At 33.8% G+C, this 24,222-nt stretch overlaps 1 protein-coding gene and 1 long non-coding RNA gene across 7 annotated transcripts; both read left to right on the forward strand.

Moving 5' to 3' along the window:
* The first annotated feature begins 546 nt into the window (after positions 1–546).
* LOC119189928 lies at positions 547–3,758 on the forward strand. Of its 6 annotated transcripts, none has more exons than XR_005112685.1 (3): positions 547–565; positions 1,414–1,578; positions 3,413–3,758. It is a non-coding gene; the product is annotated as an uncharacterized LOC119189928 (long non-coding RNA). The 6 variants fall into 6 exon arrangements; XR_005112680.1 differs by lacking the exon at positions 547–565 and adding an exon at positions 596–704; XR_005112681.1 differs by lacking the exon at positions 547–565 and adding an exon at positions 656–751.
* Positions 3,759–5,620: 1,862 nt separating this feature from the next.
* LOC115449582 (leucine-rich melanocyte differentiation-associated protein) lies at positions 5,621–23,843 on the forward strand. Its single transcript, XM_030177444.2, has 6 exons — positions 5,621–5,972; positions 12,763–12,848; positions 18,450–18,591; positions 21,730–21,869; positions 22,412–22,614; positions 23,098–23,843. The coding sequence occupies exons 1-6, from the start codon at positions 5,922–5,924 to the stop codon at positions 23,175–23,177; spliced, it is 702 nt and encodes a 233-aa protein (XP_030033304.1). The 5' UTR covers positions 5,621–5,921; the 3' UTR covers positions 23,178–23,843.
* The last annotated feature ends 379 nt before the right edge of the window (positions 23,844–24,222 follow it).

Here is a 24,222-nt window from a genome sequence, read left to right on the forward strand (position 1 = left end):
CAAATTAGGGATATTTCATCACATGACAGAAAAATTTATAAAACGATATCTGAACGAATTTTGCGGAAATAAATGAATTATATTCAGGCAAACACAACAGATATTATAAAAAGAACTATTTTTCAAATCTGTTTCCAAAGCCTTATTATTTAGGGGTTTCTTGGTTTCTTAATTTAAGTTTGGAATTATTATAAAAGTTGTTGCTATTGTCTTTACAACATTGCTTTTTTATTTATTTCTGTCCATGGATACAAGTCCTTCAGACGCATACATAAATTATTTTACCTACTATATTAAACAAATAGTTCTTAGTTATAAAATACAAATAGGAGTTTTGATACAATTTACAATTAAATTTTCTTAATAGTACGACTAATGTAGATAAACAAAGCTTTATACATTTGAATATTGGATAATATATCTTCCAATTGGCGGGGAATACTTTCAATGTTACTATTTACACATGTACCACTATCACATAAATCGTTCGCTAATAATAAACGGTCAATTCAAACGCAGGGCACCGAAGTACGATATGATCCAAATCAGCATTTGCTTGATTAAAGTAAGAACATCTGTTACTATTCACTAAATGAAGTCTATAAAGATGTGCTGGAGTCAAACAGTGTCCCAACCTCATGCGTGTGATGCAGCTAAAAACTTTCTGTCAATATATTTGTGTTGATGATACCAAGGTTTCGTTGGTAATTCTTTCTGTATTTTGCTGTACCATTTTCCTTTGGTCTGCAGGGTAAAGTCCCAGTATTCTTTCCATAACAGTTTATTGCTACTTTTGTACAAGCTGTAATAATCGGTAAAATGGACCTTCATCGACTCTGTGTGATCCTCATCAGGGTTCGCGTGGGTTGCCTTATCTGCTATTTCATTTCCACGTATGCCACTGTGTGATGGAACCCACAAAAATTCTATGTTAAGGTGTTTCTCATCTCGGGTTGAGTTAACTTATTTTTAATAGCGTGCACCAAATAATTTATTTTATAGGAAATGTGGAAATTATTTAATGAACACAAAACACTCTTAGAATCTGAAATTATTAAAATATTACTTACATTCGTATTTACATAGAGCAATGCACAATAAATTGCATATACCTCCGCTGTAAATATACTACAGTTAGTACTTATCTTCATACATTTTGTATAATTAAGTTGAGGATCATAAAATGCTGCTGTACAGTAACTATCAGTTTTGGATCCATCTGTATATAATAAATAATAATTATTTTTGCTATTCTTAAATTCTAAAAATCAGTATTGTCATGTACAGTATTTACATGTATTATAGGACAATCAATAAGAACTTTAAATGAATTAGTATACAATGGCCAGTTACTATATTTTTGAATATGCTTAGAATTCTTTTTAACCAAGTTATAAATTGTTTGGATTTCAGGTATTGTCCCATGTACAAGTGAAGGAGCAGTGACTACATTAGATGAGACTGGTTCTATGTCCAGAGGACTCAATTCGAGTTGTTTGTGAAGAATGCTATTGTTTAAGGATACTATTTTCAAATAAAATCTTTGGGCCAACTGTAATCTACGCAAAACCAGAGGAGGTATACAAGTTTCTATTTCTAGTGAGTTAATAGGTGTTGATCTCATAGCTCCACAAATGAGTCGCAGCCCATGTTTTGTATCACATCTAACTTCTTTAAATGAGTTCTGCTAGCATTCATGTAGGCTAAACTGCTGTAGTCAAAGTGACTTCTAATTATACTCTTATACAACATAGCCATTGTTTTGGGTCAGACCCCAGTAAGTGCCTGCTAAATGTCTTAGTAAATTAATACCATTTAATGCTTTTTTACAAATATGTTTAATGTGTTCATCAAACTTAAGCTTATCATCAATAATAACTCCTAAAAATTTGTGTTGTTTTACCAATGGAATTTGAGTTGTGTTGTAAAAAATATTTACATCATCTACATTTAACTGTTTACTAAAAACTAAAACTGAACTTTTGAAGGGCTAATATCAAGTTTAAGTTTATTATGATAGAAATTGTACAACTGTTTCAGTGCATTGTTAATGTTACTTTGAGCAACATGCAAATTTTGATTTGTGCTATACAAAAGCAAGTCATCTGCAAATTGTAGGATCTTAACATTTGTTGTGTCAACATATTTTGAAATTTCTGAGGTATATAAATTATATAATAGTGGCGACAGTGTAGCCCCTTGCATAACACCTCTATTTACACATCTAGGCCCATGCAGTTTGTCATTATACTTCACATATACAGTTCTATCACTCATAAAGTTATACAACCACTTTAAAACTTGGGCAGGTATACCTGTGTTGTATAAAATCTGAATGAGTTCTTCTATATTAACATTATCAAAAGCACCTTTTACATCTAAAAATACACATATCATATTGGAGTGACTTAATTTAGCTTGTTTTATGTCAAATATTAATGATACAAAGCTTTCAGAACAACTTTTGCCTTTTCTGAAGCCAAACTGTACTGAAGGAATTACATTAGTTGACTCAATGAAATAATCTAATCTTAATTTTAACATATTTTCAAATAGTTTACCCAAACATGAAGATAATGAAACTGGCCTATAAGATGTTGCACTGTTTATGGGCTTATTAGGTTTTAATATAGGAATGACACATTGAGTTTTCCAGGTAGTTGGTATTACTATTTCCTTCCACATTCTATTGTAAATACTAAGTAAAATGATTTGTGCATTCAAATGTAATTTTTTAACCAATAAATATGGAATGTCGTCTAGTCCCGAGTAGTATCTCTTCTTGATTTCAAAGATATATGTAATTCATTTAAGTTAAATGTACTATTAAGAAATGTGTTAATATCAGTTTCAGTTGCACTTTCAAATAAATAAGTTAATCTATCTTGACTGATTTGTGTTGTGTCTGTTAAATTATTTATAAAATCAGGAACCCAGTCATCATTAAAATTTCTGTTTTTGTCACTAATCCCTATCCTCTTAAATTTTCTAACATATCCCCATATTCGAGAAATTGGTGTTAGTCTGTTGAAACTACCACATAAGTTTTGCCAAGAAGTAATGCTCTCCTCTTTTAATATTCTTTTCTTAGCAGCATCTAACTTTTTATATTTTATCCAATTTTCTATTGTAGGCTGTGAAAAATAATCTTTCAGAGCTTTCTTAGAATTATTTACGACATCAGTACAGTTCTGATTCCACCATGGAACAGGTTTTCTAGAAATTGAGTTAATTGATCTTTTTAACTTTAGGAATAGTTTTATCTCTTAAGTTTTTAATATTTGAACAAAATTATTATACAATGTTAGGGAACTATCATTGACCAGATCCAAATGCGAAAATCCGTTTTCACTCAGAGAACAGTATTCAGGCCAATTTGCTTTGCTATATATATATTTACTTTCATTTACAGGAGAGACACAGTATGATGATGGTTGCACATTTATCTCAAGAAAAGTTGGAAGGTGGTAACTACCCATTGGGTCATCATGAACATACCAATTGCAAAGATGAGCAATAGAAGAACTAGTAAGAGCCAAATCTAATGCAGCAGCCTGTCTACCAGGATAAGGGACCGTTGTTGTAGATCCATCATTTAAAATGCATAAATCACAATCATCTATAAGGTTAAACAAGCATTTACCCCTATTGTTGTCATAATTAGATCCAAAAGCCATGTGATGAGCATTAAAATCACCCATTATAACACAAGGCCTTGGTAAGGAATTTATAAGTCTCTTCAATTTTAAATCATCAAATTGATTAGTGGGTGGACAATAAATACAAAGTAAATATATACAGCTTGTGCCAGTTTTTAATGAAATACATATATTTTGTATGGACTCATGATACAAAGTGTCTATTATACTGTACTGTAAACCATGTTTGATTAGTATACCGACTCCATGATGAGGGTTTTGGATACTTTATAATGAAAATTATATGATGGGAAATTTGGAATTCTAGTGTTGGGTTTTATCCAAGTCTCATTAAGAAGACAAATGTCAACAGACTTTTCAACTAATAAATTTTGTAATAAGGCTTTTTACTCTGCAAACTTTGTATATTATACTGTAATATTTGTAAATAATTATCCATTAAATTAAATTTGATAAGAATATTTCTTTAATTTTCTTAGTAGTAAGTGGAGTATTGTCGGAATTATTACCTAGAGTAACAATGGATTTCACTATTGCCTTAAGAATAATATCATTATTAGCTATTTCCTGTACATTAAGTTCATTATCTTTAGAATTATTTGTATTTATTTTTGTGGGCAATGCAGGGAAAGATTTGTCATTATAGATAAGTGGTGTACTCACAACAGTGGCATACGAATTCTGGAAATATTTGTTTTTTTTCTCCTCCATTTTCTTCTTTTTTATTGGGCAATCTCTGGACACTGCTAAGTGGTTACCCCACAATTTATGCACACTATTTCTTCCACGTCACATTCTTTATAAGAGTGCTTTCCAGCACATGATGAGCAATTTTGGATTCCTCGGCATACCTTTGCAGAATGGTTAAATTTAAGGCATTTGAAACATTGAAGGAGTGGAGGTATATATTGGGTAACTTGATATCTAAATAATTTTATATAAGCATACTGGGGTAAGGATGTTGAGGCAAATGTTACTATGACTGTACCCATAGGTGTTAATATACCATCCACTTTCCTCATCATTCTTTTGATCGAAATAATTTCACTGTCACAGCTGATATTCCTGTATATCTCTTCGTTACTCATATCTTTGGGTACATATCTTAATACTCCCATTTTTCAGTTAGATAGGAGGGAATGAAAGCTTTTAATTTATTTTTAATAAAAATCTTCCATTTTCAAAAACTGTTGGCAGCTCCCGCTGTTTTGAAGGATACACCAATTTTAAAGCATTTATTCTGTGTACTCCAATTATGCCTTTGACATTGTCACAAAACAGATTTGTTAATGTAATAGGGTTTTATTCCCCACTTTTCATTTTCAGTCGACTCAACATAAACTATATATTCACAAGTACCATTTTCCAGGAAAAGTCTCTTATAATTAGGCTTTATAAAAATTTTATATTTGTCCAAATTACTGGCCTTAGGATCACTGGTGGAAATTTTTGCATATTTCCTTTTTTTGATATCTCCAGGGTCCTCTCCATCATTGGGAGGACCCATTGTGGAATACTTTATTTACAAAACTATATTACAAAGTATTTATCAATATTTACTAGCAAAAAATAAAATAAAATTTAAGCGATATTAAAAATTGCCGCCTTATTTGACTTCCCGCCAAAAAGTCCTCAGTATCACAGATCTTACAACATTGCGTCTAAACACAGTTGCCAGATGAGGGGTTCTGCACAAATTTGGCAGAATTTAAGGCTATGGAGGAAATTTAGGGGAAGCTTTAGAGGTATTGAATCGATTCAGAGCTACATTACTTATGCAATATACTCCTTTTAGAGGGAAAATCCGGGATTTTTAGTCGCGAGTTCTATTGAAAATAATAAATTTTAGGGCTTTTTATCTGAAAATCCTCTATTAAAGGGTATTTTACCTTAGAGTTAGTGTATTACAAAGCAGACTTCTAGCAACATTGTATTAAAATGTCAGTTTTAGATATCTGTCAAATGTCAATTACAACAGTTTTAAAATTTGTTATTGAGTGTCTGACAGTCGAGTTTATTTATCTCTAATGATTTTATCTATATTTACTTAGTATGTCTGTCCTGCGTACATGCGCACATGTTTTATAACTCTTTACACCCTATGCACCGAATTAATAAATAAATTAAATTTATGGTAATATATAACTTTTATAAGTTGTGGTATTGAATTAAATCACAGAGCTCGTGTATGGGATTTTAAATAATCTCTGAATGTAATCATAGCCTTTGTATCTGGACTGTGCGTATATTGTTTTTGGAAAAATGGAAGAAAATCATATCAACAACTTCGCACTAACATTTCAGAATAGTATGGTAAGTTAATATTTTTTTATTATAAGTAGAAATTGTTCATTTTATTTTTTATTATTTTAAAAATATTACCACAGGGATAGTGCACCTTTAATAGTTAAGACGCTTTTATTTATATAAAAATAAAAATATGGTATGTAACATGCCATCCAGGACCACTTTTATCTATTAGAGTGCCTCTTTTTAGTTACTTTTTTTTATAATTCATCTATGTTTATGTTTGGCATATTGCTAGCATGCACCAATTATTTTGTCACATGCCTCCACTGGCACGCATTCCATTGGATCGCCATCCCTGTCTTATAAACTTCCTATGCTTGAAATAATGGTATTCACTTACAGTTACTATGGTTCATTTTTAATAAATCTGCAGTGCATTTGTATAGAATTGGTTTATCAGTGTATTAGCCTTCACACAGTCATTATTGTGTAAGGAAAGTACAAATTAAGGAGGTGATAATTTTCATATTATACTGATATTTGTTTGTGAGAAATAAAGATTATGCCAAATTCAAGACTGAATTGTGTCTAAATACTAGATGTAGTACTATTAAAAAAAAATAAAATAATTTTTGCAACTTAAGAAAAAGGGAAATACAAAATGACTAAGATAATACTCTAAACCCACAATAGAGAATAAAAATAAGAATTAAAAAAATGGAAATGATGTATAAGACTTGGGTTTAAAAAAACAGTGCAGGTTACAGAAAAAAATATACAAAATTAGGCATTTTGTAGATAATCAAGGGATAAATGATGCTGGAGTTGCATTATAGTAATGTATTTATCAGATACCATTGCTTCACTTTTTTATAATTCCAGAAAAAGTACATAACAATATGTAATATATAAATATATTGATAATCTAATAGACAATATTATAACACGTAGAATTCATGGTAAAATAGCCTAAGCTCATTAGCTGTGCCTATGGGTTTTGACATCCATGGGTAATGGTAACGCTTATGGTAATGGTGATGCTTTGCCAAAAGATGGGGTATTTTTTACCTTGTTTGTCATTAGAAGTTATAAAAAACATACACTCATCACACCTTTATCCCCAAGAAATGTAAAGGCAACCAGGACACTCATTATTCACTGTGTGTGTTTGTCCTATGATGTGATAGGCAAGCCTTTGCTATATAAGGTACAAATTCCAGACTTCAGGCTGATACCAAGTAGAAGAAAAAACAATATCACTTTGCCCAACCCAAGATTTTCACTGTGGACCTCAGTGCACTAGCTGAGGTTTTGACTTCTGAAGCAGCTATAAAAAAATATTGAATAAATGTTTTAATCCTTAACTTTTATGATGATAATCTTATTGCTTTAAAAAGATAAAATACAATGTTACTAGACATATGAGATACTATCATTGTATTTGTTATTATTTGATTGGTCATAATAACAATTATGCAATATGTTCAAAACAACATATTGAGTGATCAGAACAATCAGCAGGTTCTGAATTAAAAGTAGTTTGTGAATTTTATTTAATTTTTTGTTTAATTTCTACTAGGATTATAAATTAATAATATATCTAATATAGTAGTTTTATTGCAATGTTTAACATTTGTATAAACAAAAGGAACATTATTTGTGGGCTCTATTGTTAATTGATTGACCTTTGATATAGCAATTAATTTAGCTTCCTTAATGTTAATATCTAAAGATCAGATGTTCTTGTCCAGGTCATGTCTTCCTGTCTACACCAGTGTAATATCCTGCCAACAAATAGACAGAATAATATTATACTTATTGTCCTATTTAAAGAAAGAAATAGTTAGGGATAGTGTTGTAACCAATACAGAGGACAATATCACTATGGTTATTCAAAGTAACAATGAGTTCTTGAAACTACAACTCTCTTCAAGACCACAGTTCTGTCCTCACCGCCGAGGACCTCGCCGCGTTCCCCGTCCCCCCGAGCCTTCTGATAGTAGTAGTATATGGACCGATCCTTGTTAGGCTAACAAACGTAAGCCATGTAGAAAAAATAGTTACAGAGCAATACCACGTGAGGAACCAAAAAGTGAGGTCTTCATTATCAAAGAAAAATTCAATGTAATATTTTTTCAAGTTATTTTTTCTATGAACAAGCTAAATAAAAAAACTATCTTTCTTTATAGTTGAAGTAATAAAATTGAAATACTTATATACATTGCTCTTTACCTATATTATATAGCCTGTAGTGGTGAAGGGTCCATTTAACCCGATTTCTGTCGGCTTCCCTTTTATAATTTATCTAAATCTATTTATCATTAGAACCTTTTGCAGACTGCATTTATGCATAGTATAAGTATCTATAAGTTATGTCGGGTTCCCTTTTGGAAAATTTCACCCTTCGCTATTGATAGCCTGCAGTATAAGATGAATGAAATAGTGTCCCATATTGCCATGCACTCCCTTGACACACAATTTTTAACTCAATTAAGGCGTAAAGTAGACCACAAAACTTAATTCAGTTCTGTGCCAACTAACAAACTACTAACATTGTACATGTATAATGTAGGTTTTATGGAATAAAATACGTACGTATTTGTAGGTATTTATGGAGGAATAAGTACGTGATAAACTCCAGTGTCAAGAAAAGTAACAGCCTATATCTTTAAGTGGTGTGAATTGTGTGATAATTGTGTTTATCTACAATATTTATTTGAACATAGTTTATATTTGTGCAACAACAAAAATAATTTTACAATATATAGGTACTTAATAAATGGTTATAATATTTAGGATTAAGTGTACTGTGCAATAATGTTTCCTAAATATTTCTATACGATTTCAAATCCGATATTCGCCTTGTTAACGTTGTTAGAATCGTGTTTATACTCATTAGTGAAATTTCGATGGGTGATTTTCATAACGAAATATGGTGAGTGGTGGCGGTTCAAAAACAAGTCTGTGGGGTTCGAAAATAGTTCGCAATCGCGATTCCAATACAAATTGCAGTTGATTACGTGTGGTAGAAATTATTTTAGTAATAAATTGGCCACTGAGGAGTCGCATGTCACGATATTAAAGGAAGGTGACCAGACACAGGTAAGAATGTCATGTTACAAGATATAAACTGTTCTTTATGACTATATTGTACACGAACTCACATGCCAATGCGATATCTATTTTGGCATTTCTTTATAAGGGAATCAGTAAAATTAATACAATGACGGCTCGTTTTATTATACTATACTTAACAGTTTAACGTAGTTATCGTTAAAATTTTATATTATATACGTTTTAAAACTATTATTGTATATATCAATGTACTACGTAGTTTATTTCTTGTGGAAAGATTAATTTAAATGACAACACACAAACTGGATTCATAATATGACTCACTAGGGACTAGCCTGCACGGTCCCCAACTTTAAGGAAACGACTTGGGATGTGTGTGACAATAAACGGAATGATGTCGTTAAACTGAATATGTCCAAGGAAACAATTTTCCGACCTTATTTACTTTTAGTTTCAGTTCCGTCTGCAGAATAAATAACGTAACGACTTCGTTCGTTTGCGTTTTATTCCTAAAGAGGTAGTACGTTCCCTCTGTGTAGACAGCTTTTGTTTATCCTATGGTGAATAGAAGGCAAGTATATCGACTTAATAGTAAAAAAAAATCATATCCTACACAACAAAAGTATTGAAATCAAAAAATTCGTGGATAATTTATTTGTCTACCCTGCGAAATTTACAGTGGGACATTGGGAATCAATCATACAATCTCGCGGTTCAAGCGCTTAGTGCGCTGCCACAAGCCTAACGGGGCAATGACGTAGCGTCGTCCGCGAGATGCTTTGTGATGGACGTTTTCAATATTTACCTTTTTCAGATTACATAGTACTTTAGAACTATAACTGTGATAACATTGTCTTAATCTAAAATAAACAAGCACATTAAAGCCTGTAAACAAATTTGATTCAGATGTTTTTTATTGTAATATGGTAGTCTCTATACCAGGGATGGGTAACCAATAGCACGCTTACCAGTTTTTCGCATGTGACAAAATAATTCCGGCATGCGAGTAATATGCCAAGCATTTTCATTTCGGCTTCACTTCGCTTAACTCTTGAGATCAGTCGGTAATACCATATTTAAAATTCGTTAAGCGCCCTCGGTACGGAGAACGGTATTTGATAAAACACCTGCGAACAAGTCACTATGGGTATTTACCCATTATGTCCATTTGGACATAGGAGACTAAAGACAGACATAGACTAAAGGAACATAGGAATTAAACGATATTTTTGTGCATTAAAAAGGAAACATAAAATTCAATCTGCTTCATGCAGATGATTTGTGATCTTTAAATTCTCATTACGTATCGTATCCACTACACAAGCGAAAAATACCTATCTATCCTTAATAAGTAAACCGATATAGGTACTACAGTCAATAAATACGCACCAACGATATAATAAAATGACCCTTAGTGAAGATAAGAAAGACAGAACAATATTGCCAGAAATAAAACAAGTAGACAGATATGTTTTATGTTGTCGTTTAGGACGGTTTATGTTCAGACATAATTTTGAAACGTCATTTTGTGGTTAATGACAGGTGGGCATGTCGTATAACCACAATTCTATTTATTACTCGTCGGATATTAATTGAGAATGTTTTGGACGTTAATCGACAACCTAATAATTACCGCTTGTAAGTAAAATATACCAAATTAATGATATTTGTACGAAAAACCAGATTGGCCTCTTCGTACTAGTAGTACATGTTAATCACACACACCTATCACCTATTACCAGTTCGATAACACTAAACAAATGTAATGTGTAAACAGAGTAGGCGATGCGGCGATAGCCTAGTTGGGTGTGGAACGGACTGCCTAGACGAATGTCCGCAGGTTCAAATCCCCAAGGGCACACACCTCTGACTTTTCTAAAAATCATGTGTGTATTCTTTGTGAATTTATCGTTCGCTTTAACGGTGAAGGAAAAGATCGTGAGGAAACCTGCACATCTGAGAAGTTCTCTATAAGAATATCGAAGGTGTGTGAAGTCTACCAATCCGCACTAGGCCAGCGTGGTGGACTAAGGCCTAATCACTCTCAGTAGTAGAGGAGGCCCGTGCTCATAAGTGGGCAAGTATATAATACAGGGCTGATATTATTATTATTATTAAACAGAGTAGGTAGAGACTGCCTCGGTGGCGTAGTTGTATTGCGTGCGCAGTACAATCACGTGTTTGTTTTGTGTATGCAAAGCAATTTAAATCCCCTCAGTGAACAAACGAATTATATCTGTTTGTACTAAATCTGTTTAACGAAATTGTTTATTAATTTACCTATATTAGATCATAATACTCTCAAATATTTAACATCCATACTAATTGAAAGAGTTTCGTAATTTCCGAAGATGTAACGATTAGTTACTCTGTTTAAAGTTGTCCAATACGTAAATATTATTCGTGTATTAAAATTAAAACGATGGATCTTTCGCAGAGAAATGGCGGTGTTTAAAAGTTACGACTTTAGTGTTTATTAACTCAATCCTTCTAAGAAATAAACAAAAATACAATGTTTGCGTATATTAATTTCCTATTTTAGTTTATTTGTAAAAGGCCCGCCGTGTTCGATACTAAAGTTTACTTTCCATGTAATAAGCATTATCTCAACAAACGGTTCCCGTTTCATTATTGTTTTTATCGTATCTTCATGTTTACCTATTTGTTTAGAATTGTGTTTATCGATTATAATAACGAAACATGACTAACGTGAAACAAAGCGAGTAAATTACTTTCAGGATGTAAACAGTACGAAAGGAAAATATTTCCACCATTTTTCTTTTTGTGATTACTAATAAGGTATTGAAACGTGTCAGAAAGTATTTTTTTTATTGCTTTGAATAACGGGACGAGCTTGCCGTTCGCCTGATTGTAAGCGATACGACCGCCCATAAATAGAAGAAACACCATCCAACACCTTGAATTGCAAAGTATTGTTTCGTATTCCACTGCGTTCGCCATCCTGAGACATTGTCCAGTAGTTACACTGGCTTCAATGTCCTAACCGGAACACAACAGTGACTACACACTGCTGCTTGGCGGCAGAAATAGACATTGCGGTGGTACCTACCCAGGCGGACTCTCACATATGAGAGACCTACCACCAGTAAAATCATCAGTTTCGATTCTGTAACGAGGCCAAACTTCCTCATTGACCTCTTTCTAAAATTAGACGCTCGTTTGCCATATTTATAATCTTTTGCGATAGTGATAACCTATATTATTATATTACCAAACATGTCCTCCTTATATCTTTAGTGGCAACTGATCCACTATTGCTTAAACGTCTTATCGCAATTTACAATAAACGATCCCAATCGCTTTTTTCGATCCATCTCAAAATTGGACCAATCAGAGCAAAGTTTTCTTTAACATCCTTACAAATGAGTTATTTTGATTGGTTCATTCTCGGAATCGGATCGGATTGAAGATTAAGATTGGGATCGTTTATTGAAAACTGCTGTAAAGCGACTCTGACAGAATAGAATGTAAAACCGCAATAAGTGCATTCGGGCTGTAAAATTCTCAGTTCTATGTTCGAGTTATCGACTAAGGTTTATTAAAGTTTTGAATCCAAAAATGAATGTGCCCGATGTAGATATAGAAACACTTTCTATCACACATTGGGGATAAAAATATCATCCGTGCACTGAGTATGCAATGCTTGCGCCTCTGCTTATTTACCGTGATTAAACTACAAGCCTAAAATTGTAAATTAAATGTAAATTAATGTAAATTAATGTAAATCGATTAATAATAGAAATTATATTTGTTACAGTTAAGTTACTGCGGGCAAGACTGTAAAAGAATACCACCGGCTCTACCCAAAATGTATGGTGCTAAAGTGAAATGTTTAGATTTAAGGTAAGGCCATAAAAATAGTACTAACAATGTTGTCGACGCTTCTATTGAGACAGTCGATTAACATAACTACAGGAATTAACTTACCCACTAGTAACTTCATACAAAAACTATTTTATTCTTCTATAGGTATGTATCAACAATCTGGGACTTATTAACTAAATAGAATGCAATTTCTAAAGTACTATTTTAATGATGTGTCGCGTAATTCTTATTTAATTGTTCTATTTTCTATAACTATATTATATAACTATCTATAAGCTGTTCTCGAGGGTCATCACGAATCGCCTTGCCATTAGACTTGACGAGTTCCAGCCACCGGAGCAAGCAGGGTTTCGTAAAGGCTACAACACCGTAGACCACATCCATACTGTTCGGCAGATTATACAGAAGACCGAAGAGTACAATCAGCCGCTGTGTATGACATTTGTGGACTACGAGAAAGCCTTCGACTCCATCGAAACCTGGGCTGTTCTGGAATCTCTGCAGCGATGTCATATCAGCTGGGGATATATTGAGGTGCTGAGATGCCTTTACACGACGGTGACCGTGCAAGTTCAGTACCAGAGAACAAGACCAATTCCACGCCGTCGCGGGGTGAGACAGGGAGATATAATATCTCCAAAACTGTTCACCAACGCGATGGAGGACGTCTTCAAGACTCTGAACTGGACTGCACGAGGCGTCAACGTCAATGGAGAGCGCATCTCACATCTTCGTTTCGCAGACGATATAGTAATCTTTGCAGCGACGCTGGAAGAGCTTAACGGAATGCTGAACGACCTGGGTGGGTCCTCTCGGCGGGTCGGTCTCGGCATGAACTTGGACAAAACCAAGGTCATGTTCAATGAACATGTCGTGCCGGGACCGATATCGCTCGACGGCATCCCCGTCGTGGTTGTGCAGGATTACGTCTACCTTGGCCAGACTATTCAACTAGGCCGGCACAACTTTGAGAGGGAGGCTGATAGGAGGATTCGGTTGGGCTGGGCAGCATTCGGTAGGTTTCGTCAAGTCTTTACGTCGACGATTCCACAATGCTTGAAGACGAAAGTCTTCGAGCATTGCGTCCTGCCGGTGATGACGTATGGTGCCGAGACGTGGACACTGACGGTAAGGCTAGTCCATAAAAAGGTCACGCAGCGGGCGATGGAGCGAGCTATGCTAGGTGTCTCTCTCGCGGATAAAATCAGAAAAAAGGTTATCCGTGAGAGAACCAAAGTAACGGATATAGCTTGGAAAACAAGCAAGCTGAAGTGGCAGTGGGCTGGCCATATCTGTCGTCGGACCGATGGCCGCTGGAGCAGACGAGTCCTAGAGTGGAGACCGCGTCTCGGTAAGCGTAGCGTAGGACGACCTCCGACCTGCTGGTCCGACGATATTCGTAGGATCGCCGATGGACGCTGGATGAGGAGAGCGGAGGACCGAACAGCGTGGCGCGCTTTAGGTTAGGCCTATGTTCAGCAGTGGACAGCTGTAGGCTGATGATGATTTTCTATAACCGAGCAGTATTGTGTATAATCATTATTGAGAATCTTTCATAACTGGATTTGTTTCTAATCGTGCGACATTTAAACCATGACATTAATTGACTATTTTTTTTCGTCGCTAATTTTGACCAAGACAATACATCCCACGTCTATAGAGAAGCTAAGTATATGGAACTCGTTCTATTAAATACAAAAAAAAAAACCGCCTATGAGTTTTTTTTGCGATACCTCTATCTTACTAATGAATCATTTACATAATATTATACCTATGTGATTGTTATTTATTACGTGAAGAATTTGTAAATTACTCATAAAATATTTTTACTAGTTTTTAATTCGGTCGGTGATTTATGTGTTGAAATTTTGTAAAGCGTTCAATATTGTATGTATTTTCATAAAAGAAATATCACCATTTTACAATCTTACTTAAATGTTAATTTCATATATTATTAATATAAAAATTGTTAAATGGTGAACAAGAGTTTGTTACACTCGTAATATTATAAGACCTTACAATACTTGCCTAAAAGGCAACAAACGCTTTGGAATTTAAATGCAACGAAACGTAAAACAAAATCTCTTCATAAATACCCGAGCGTGTTGCAATGTTCTTGAATAGAACTAGTTTCCGATCGCGAGCCTACGCACATAAACTATATTTTCGATTCCGATACCACTCGGGGACTATGTAGCTTTGTAATATTTCATTAACTTCCAGAATCGAATATATAGTTCAAACTTTGAACTTCAAAGAATTAGAAGTTTTAAAGAAATAAACAAACCTAAGGCCAGATTGACCGAAGCAATTTTGTAAAAGTTAATACTTTATTATATAAAGCATGATGAGACAATACTTGCTATGGCTTATATCATTCAACTTTTATTTGTAAAGGAATCATGGATTGGAAGTAACAAGGAGCTCTGAAGCAAAACAAATTAAACCATAATTCTTTTATAATAACCACAAAAAGAGACACACATTAGAGATTATTGCCTGATTTTTTTCATGTGAAAATTACTTTAGGCACTAGTGGTAGAGTAACAAAAAATAAAATTAACATAAAAATAAATTTATAGTTTGCTATAAATTATAATTTTCCTTATTTTTAAATATGAGCTATCATGTCAGTTTCGGCACCGATTGCATAATAATAACTAAATATTACAAGGTAGTATCGTTTAGTTACATATATGGATGTTTAAAAACCTGTTTAGTAATTATTTATGCATACGGGGCGATTCAAGCCGGTTAAATTTTTAACTGGTATTTATTCTTGCTTGATTCATTTGCCAATGGTTCACTGTAGCGTAGGACCGCGATTCATAGAAGGGTCACGGTGACTGGTGAGGCCTTTGTCCATCATTGGGACACTATAGGCTAATAAAATACAATTTATTCATGCACTATGTTGCAAATACATATCGAAAGTTCAAAGGCTTAATCGACATTTTTTCTTTCGAAAAAAATTCACTTCGTTAAAATACGTAAAAAAACTGCTGATTTTAAATATGTATGAAACTTAGTTTCTCAAATAATGTCGCTCAAGTCAGCCTTTCACGCATCGATATAACTTAACTATCGTGATATTTGTATCGATCGTGTAGATTTGGGTTGTTGTAATATAAAGTACATATATATACTATAATACGTACATATGTAGGTAATTGATTTACCTCTTGACACAATTTGATAGTAAATCCATAGTTGTTTAGCAATTGTTGGTAACATTGATATGTCTTCAAGCAGACAGTGTATCAGACGGTGCCGCCTAATTCTGAATAATATAATAGATTATTAATAGACATTTAATCTGAACACTAAAAATGTAAACGTAAATTGCCGTTTAATTAAATATCCATCTATAATTTTTATGCAAAATTTTACAAAAATGGTATTTAGATTTGCTGGTGGTAGGATATATTTTATATGCGCCCGGCTAGCGTCTACCGTAAACAAGGTGTTAAAACTCGCCGTAGTGGTCCACGTGTGTCGCGTTCCGGGACGTTCGACATTCTATTGGACCCCATTCCACTTACCATTAGGTGCAGAGGAGTCACTTTGCCGTTTCATAAAAAAATATTCAATAAGCCACGAGTTGTTACAACGCAGCTTATTCTTTCAATACACTGGTAATGCTGGTGCGACGACTACCTGGTTGCACGGGGGCTCCAAAGTCCCTGAAAGTACAGTAGTGAGTCCATAGCACCCATGACCATAGAGATCCTAATAAGAGTTTCCATTATATTTTATGTTTTATTATAAAACAAACTACAAAAATAATCAGAGACCTTCCGAGTATTACGTAAGCACAAAAGCTGCGGGTCAATCCTCTACTTGTTTCGATGATTTGGTATATGGGAGGGGTCTGAACAGTAATTACATCAGCAATATTTATTTTATTAATATTATAAATATTTTGATAAATGGATAACAATAAAGAAATTTGAACAGATTTTGTTAACATAATATGATTTCCTGCGCAAATATAGGAGAGAAGGTGAGTAAGAGCTTTGCTTATAAAGTGGTCCGAGGAGGGGGGCGGGGGATATAATACTGCCTACGTAATACTTGCCTCTCATGAGCACAAAAGGGAATTGTTAAAAGCCGGCGCTTCTGCCGTGATACGTGAATTCATTACACCTATATAAGTTATAGTGTATAAATAAAGCTGTAGTGTAGGTACTCAAGGCCAACCCGTCAATGGATTTCATTAAGTTATTATCTAGTAGGTGTTGCTCGTGACATCGCCCGGGAAAAGAACCTTTCCCGATACAAAAGACCTATTTTGTCTTTCCAGGATATAATTGACGATCAACCCAGGGATTGATCAATATAATTGAATTAGAAATTTAATGGAAATTCATTCAGAATTGTATGTTTAGTTTAAACCATTGATTCCCAAAGTGATCCAGATGGACCCCCAGGGTTCCATTGGAGACTTGAAGGGGGTATACGTTGGCGTGACAAAAATGGGGCTCCACAATTCGTAAGTGGGAGACCACGTTTTAAAAGGGGTCTATGAGAAAAAACTTTGGGAACCTCTGCGTTCAACAAACATCTAAACGTCTTAACCATATTTCTAAATCATTGTATAAATTAGTAAGATTATTTGTAAGTATTTGTGTAAGCGGTAGTGACGCTGCAAACATCCTTTTAGAATAGATGTTTAGTAATTCCTAAGATTCCTAGCTACAAACAAACTCACAAACTTTGGCTCTTTATTCGTGTACCAGATAACACCCGCCTAAAATGTCAACAGATAGTCAGAAATAAATTTTAGCGTATAAGTTAAATTAACATAAGACATTTAAATGGCATAAGATTTCTACGTTAGTTTCCTACATGATTATCAAAGCAATACATTAAACATTTCCTTATATGTCTAGTATTTTATATATACACTATGCATAAACTAAACACGTGTATGTTAAACGCCCGAAAATAGATTTTAGAATATTTATCCCACGGTTTAATAAATTTAGCTTAATTTAAATTGAGTAAAATATATTAATAGCAATAAAACGTTTACCTAATTTTTTGATATTACGTCACTCTGATTTAATGTCTATTTAGACTAGATAAAAATAAACATCGGGCGAATTTCAACCTGTTATCTATTATAATATAAACATGGTATACTTTTGCTTTAATTATTTTTGTATTTATCTTCGCCGGGCGTTACATTTTTAATTACAAGTATATCAAAGCAGTTTACATTAATAAATTGTTCGTTAAAATAAGAATAAAAAAACATCGATTTGATAACCTTTTTTTTTATTTCGTTTAAAAAGACTTACCCATCTAACAACCACCTTGGGCTTCTTATATGTCGCACTCTTAATAAAATAATGACCTATTTCAAAATTGTTAATTTGTGGCAGTCGTCGGAAAACTAATATTTGTTTGCTACCTTTTTTTGAAGTTTATATAAAATTGAGCTTATTAAAATAGGTAAGAAATGAAACCTATAGCATGAAAAAAAAAGGGAAAAAACTAAAAGGTCGCAAACAGAAATTGGTTGTTTGACGATTCCCACAAATGAGTGCGATGTTCTCTACACGAATATGGTTCTTAGTAAGTATATTAATTGATTGAATTGATTTTTGTTCACAGTTACAACAGCATCGAGACCCTGAAAGGCATAGAGCAGTTCGTCAGGTTAGAAGAGTTGATACTAGACAACAATGAGATAGGCGACGGGCTGGCGTTCCCGCATCTTCCTCACTTGAAGACATTGTCTCTCAACAATAACCAGGTAATGCCACTAATATATTGCTTCTCTTACTAATATTGAGTATAACTACGAAAGTTCCTATAGTGATTTCTTATGCTTACGAAAATGCTAGACAACGTAGGGAGAAAATAATAATATTAAATCCGTAGAGTTTTATTTCCAAGTTCCTAAAATGTTTTGATGTTTAGTACCGTAACACTGACACCGGTGAAATTGTTTTAATGATAATTTAACACAGATCTTGTATTTGGCAAAATATATTAGCTTATTTTCACTCAGAAGGGTGATTTATTTAGAGATAGGTCTTTGACGCGGCTGGAGCTGCGGGCCAAACAGCTACAAAGCGGGGTTTAGAATTTAGATTAGTAAGAAAGCTAGCAAAAGATGACGTCCACAAGCAATATTTAATAATAAAAAACACAGTAAGTAACTTCTGTAAAATTTTAAGTTTGCAGGACTTGGGGCGAGTCGTATGTGTATAGAATAATTTAAATATTGGCGATAATGTAAACGCGTAGGAAAGTTCTTGCGCAATATATTGCTGAGAAAACTAGCCAATCTGAATTTGAATAGAAAGCAAAGTCTCGATGAACTATGTGCATCAACTTTACTTGCTATAGTTTACATATTCGAGATCAAAGCATTTTGATGTAACTAGTGTCTAGTTTTGCTACGGACCCCAAAAATCATGACAAAAATAGAAACCGCGTACAGTTTGAAATAAAGAAACATTGAATGCATGTTTTGTTAGATGTCTAAAAAGCGACAAATTTAAAAGGTTAGTGAGTGTAATGATATTCTTTGCGAGTTGTATATCATTGAATCGCAAACCTTGACATATCATGTAAGTATAAGTGGGATTATTCTCTCAAAAATAATTTAATAGCTGGTTATTATTACTTGTTTTATTCTGTTACATAATTATATGTGTTATAGGTACAAACAAGGAATTATTTTTCGAATTATTACAATGTTATTCAACTTGCTTAGTATGAATACTGAGCAAATATGCATTTCGAATTTACTGCTGCCTTTTTTATTCATGCCGGTTTAGGTAAGTTCTGTCTTTCCTATAATATGTCAATATAACTGAATAAAATTTAAAAGAATGTATGTGTGCGTACGGAACACTTTTCCCGATTGATTTGTTAGGGTGTAGCGACTCTATAGCTACTATTTGAATACCATTGGGTGATCAAGATCAAGCGGCGATAGTCTAATTGGTTGTGGAACGGACTGCCGAGTCGAATGACCGCAGGTTCAAATCCTAAAGGCACTCACATGTGACTTTTCTAAAACTATGTATGTATTCTTTGTGAATTAATAATTAGCTTGCTTTAACGGTTAAGGAAAACATCGTGAAGAAACCTGCATTCCTGAGAAGTTCTCTATAGGAATTTCGAGCGTGTGTGAAGTCTACCAATCCGCACTAGGCCAGCGTAATGGACTAATCCCTCTCAGTAGTAGAGGAGACCCGTGCCCAACAGTGGGACAGTATATAATACAGGGCTGATATTATTGACCAAGTTTAGTGCCGAACTAAATATTATTGTTTTATGATTAGAACAGTGTATCTTAGCAAATATCGAATTAGATCGTGTTATCTTCATAACAGAGTGTGATAATACTATTTGCGGATTCGCAATCCTATAATCTTTATAATGTTGACGTTGTTGCCTTTCCTAACGTTCTTTAAACTTCTTTAGTTTGAGAACAATATTTTTGTTATACATATAATAAAAAAGAAATTATACAAAAATAAATCGTAAATGCTTATATTTATGTATAAAGTTTAAGTAAAGTATGAATATATCATATTCTTTATTCCGGTACTGTTTGAAACGGTAAAATACAACCGTAACCAATTAGAAATCACAATTAAAACATTTAAGGCTACTATAGATAAATTTAATTTAAAAGGATAATTTTGTAAGTAATACAACTTAATGTAGACTGGTATTTTCGATCATACCGATTAAAATGACCATAATTTTGACTGCTAGAAAAACTTGGCCATGAAATATATAAAAAAATTAACAAATATTAATACTCTTAGACAATCGTTTCATAATTGAGCGACGAATAAATCAAAACTAACATACTATTAATTATATTAGTCATATTGAGGAATGTTTTATACAAAAAAAAACTTGTTTAACTAAGTTTTTGTAACTTTGCGTGTGTTATACGAATATTAAGCATAAGAAAATTGCTTAATACTTTACATCTACTACGTAGAGGATTTAGGCATCAGTGTATTAGTAATTAGTAGATAATAGGCATTTTTTGGCTTTGCATTAAGGCAGTTTGCCTTCAAACTCCACGCTGGCCTACTCTTTTAGAGATTATTTCGCTCTGACGGCTTGTAGTAGCCGACCTCGGCAGTGTGCCGAGGGGGTCACGTTAACAAAGAAATCTACTTAAACCCAATATTGGAAAACATATTAAGGCGATACCTCAAGGTCCATTTTCATACATTTTGTTTCGGCTTTAATCTGGGTAACTAAACAAGTATTGGCAAGTAAAGAATTTAAATTCACGTCTAGTTAGTGATTAGTTCTCGCAGTTGAAAGAAAAACGTAAAAATAATTAATAATCATGGATATTTCTGCCTTTAAAATTTCGTCATATGAAAATGGACCTTGAGGTATCGCCTTAAGTACTGTCAGTCGACAGTCACATAAAGAACTGAACGAATTCAAAACTTCAAGACGCCTACATACATATACATTTTTTAAGTTCTTATCAAAAAATATGTTCCCTTTTCAAAAGTATAAGAGTTTTACTTTACTTCACACAAAATAAAGAAATGTTTTAGGTAATCAAACGTTACACGCATAGACTGTAATAACATAATATTATTTATATTCGAGCCAATGTTGACATATATCTAATATAGGCATACCTAGATATTTTCTCGACTGGCGATAGCAATTAGTAATCCATAAATGTTTATAAGAGCTTTATACATATGACCTATGGAAGGTCGGGGACTCTTGCAATGACAAACAATACGAAACATATAGTTATGTTTTAAAGTCACTTTAGCTATATTGTTAAATCTACATTAATCTTAATTTTGTTACGTATTTATGTCTACAGGATTATGGACAAACTTATTAATATTTACACATTTTTAGACAAAAATAATCTTTTCAGATCACTGATTTGGAGGGTTTAGTTCAAAAGATAAGCGAACATTACCCTGCGCTTACATACCTCAGTCTTTTGAGCAATAAAGCGTGTCCCAACCAGTTGTCAGACGTTGACAAGGATGATTCTGACTACCAGAGATACAGGTAAAGTAACACGCAATGTTATCTAATTGATCTAAAATAATTCACGAACATTGAATTATATTCAAAGATTAGAATTTTAAAATACCTAAAGACCAAATGCTTTGATATTGTATTATTATTCATTATATACACAAAACCTCAACAACGTTCTAATTGGGGACATTGTCCAATGTCGCTTATGATTTGAGTCTTTATGTCAGATTTTGCACTGTCTTAGATGGTTACTATCGAAAAAATAAAAGAAACTGATTAATCCAGTGTGAGTGGTACAATAATAAGCTTAAAAAATCATAAAAACTCAAAAGGTCTTTAATTTAATCCAGGCGAAAGGTATTTGCCCTGGCACAGAACAGTTTCAACTGTCTACAATGAATCTAATAATAAGTACCTACTATGTAGTCCTGCTAGTCCAATGCAATGTCTATGTAAAATGTGCCGGTTCTCGACAATCTTGTATGCCGGCCCTTCTTATTATGTGTCTTAATATCATCTCTTTATGTCAATGGGGTTAAAACGAACAACTAACAGTAATCTGTCGTCAGGTACTTTGTGATCTACAAACTGCCAACGCTTCGTTTCTTGGACTCGCGGCGCGTGTCGTCGTGCGAGCGGCGCGAGGCGGGCACTCGCGGCGAGTTCATGCGCGTGCGCCGGCCGGCCGACCCCGCGCCGCCCGCCGACCGCGCCGAGCGCTGTCCCGCGCGGGCCCTGCCGCTCGACCTTAGCGCACTGGGCAAGCACAAAGGTACGTCGTATATTGGGAAAATGGCTAAATCCATCACGGGCTTAAATGTGAACCGAGCCGGCCTGTCTGCTGCTCGTCTACTGCGTCAGGACCTAGGCGCCAAAGGTTCAGGAAGCGCTACAGACTCAAAATTAAAGTTGAAACTTAAAATAATAATTTCAACCCGGAACACGCCAATAGCAAAGGCTGGTTATTGGCAAATGGGTCACCTGTTGAAAATAATAATTACCTCAAGAGTTTTTCTTTAGGGAAGAAGAAATAACGTAGATTACAATCCTAGAAGAATCATAGAGGCGCTGCTGGGGAGGGGAGTTGTTTGGGCCTATATCAATCACAATTGTGATTTCTGCGAGATAGTTATGTTCTGGAAGAGTCACCCCATTCATGAGTTCTCATATTACTTAACAATGATATTAAATATCTTTGCATAATGATTTTAAATATTCTTTAATCCTCATTCATTGTAACTATTTTTCATTACAGGCGCCTACGGTAGATGTCTATACAAATACACGGGAAAACATTCTGAAGGCAATCGGTTCATATTAAACAGTGATTTGTGACCAGAAGACCAGAATAATTGTGCCATTTACTTGTACCTACATTCCAAAACTAGTTGTTAATTGTTATTAAAATGTTCATTATAGTATTGAATATTCAAATAATTAATTTTAATTGATCATTACGGTGCCATTACATTAATTGTTAAGTAGTTTTATAGTTATTTTTAAGTTTGTTGCCGTAGCAATGCGTCTCGTGTCAACCATGTTGCGTTTAAAGCAGGCATTTTATTTATTGCCATGAATTAAGAATACGTTATATTTTAGTCATTTTATATTGTATCCATGTCATTTCTGTAAACACTAAGAAAACACCGGCCGGCATATTAATAAAAATAAAAAATAATATCAGCCCTGTATTACTGTCCCACTGCTGGGCACGACCTCCTCTACTACTGAGAGGGATTGGGCCTTAGTCCACCACGCTGGCCTAGTACAGATTGGTAGACATCACACACCCTCAAAAATTCCTAATAGAGAATTTCTCAGATATGCAGGTTTCCTCACGATGTTTTCCTTCACCGGCATATTAATATTATACAAAATAATTAGCCTCCTCCAGGCGATGGGACGTCCTTGAAGATTTATTCAATATGCAACTCTAGAGGGTATTTTATTTTAGTATAGTTATAACACCAAAGTTTTTTTAAATAATGTTTTTTAGTTGTCGATCTATTTTATTATTGTAATGCCTACACGAATTAGGTATTTTTTTAATTGTTAATGTAAATGTAAGGAAAACAGATGTTACTTGTTTTGTGTAAATAATTTATGTAATAATTTACTTTATGCCTTGATATTTTGTATCGATAGATCAGTGTTATTTTTTTAAAAGCTTTTATGCTACTTGTGATATAAAAATAAAAGATAGTAAAAACATATTTGTATTTTAAATGACCTTGAAAATCTCTAGTATGGTATAAAACGAAATATCCATGTTCTTACACATGCAAGTATTTCATTTAACAAATGTGTGATGGGCTTTATTTCAAATCTATCTCTCATGTCTATAATAATACTGTGTCAGAAGGTCTGACTTCTGACCTGA

The sequence above is a fragment of the Manduca sexta genome, chromosome 20 (assembly GCF_014839805.1).
Source record: "Manduca sexta isolate Smith_Timp_Sample1 chromosome 20, JHU_Msex_v1.0, whole genome shotgun sequence".
In the NCBI taxonomy this organism is placed as follows: domain Eukaryota; kingdom Metazoa; phylum Arthropoda; class Insecta; order Lepidoptera; family Sphingidae; genus Manduca; species Manduca sexta.

What these genes read in the sequence shown, in the direction of transcription:
- LOC115449582 (XM_030177444.2), top strand. Translation starts at nt 5,922, where the DNA reads ATGGAAGAAAATCATATCAACAACTTCGCACTAACATTTCAGAATAGT. An exon ending in TAACATTTCAGAATAGTATG is followed by an intron (nt 5,973 to 12,762) that starts GTAAGTTAATAT and finishes TATTTGTTACAG; the next exon opens with TTAAGTTACTGCGGGCAAGA. An exon ending in TGTCTCTCAACAATAACCAG is followed by an intron (nt 18,592 to 21,729) that starts GTAATGCCACTA and finishes TAATCTTTTCAG; the next exon opens with ATCACTGATTTGGAGGGTTT.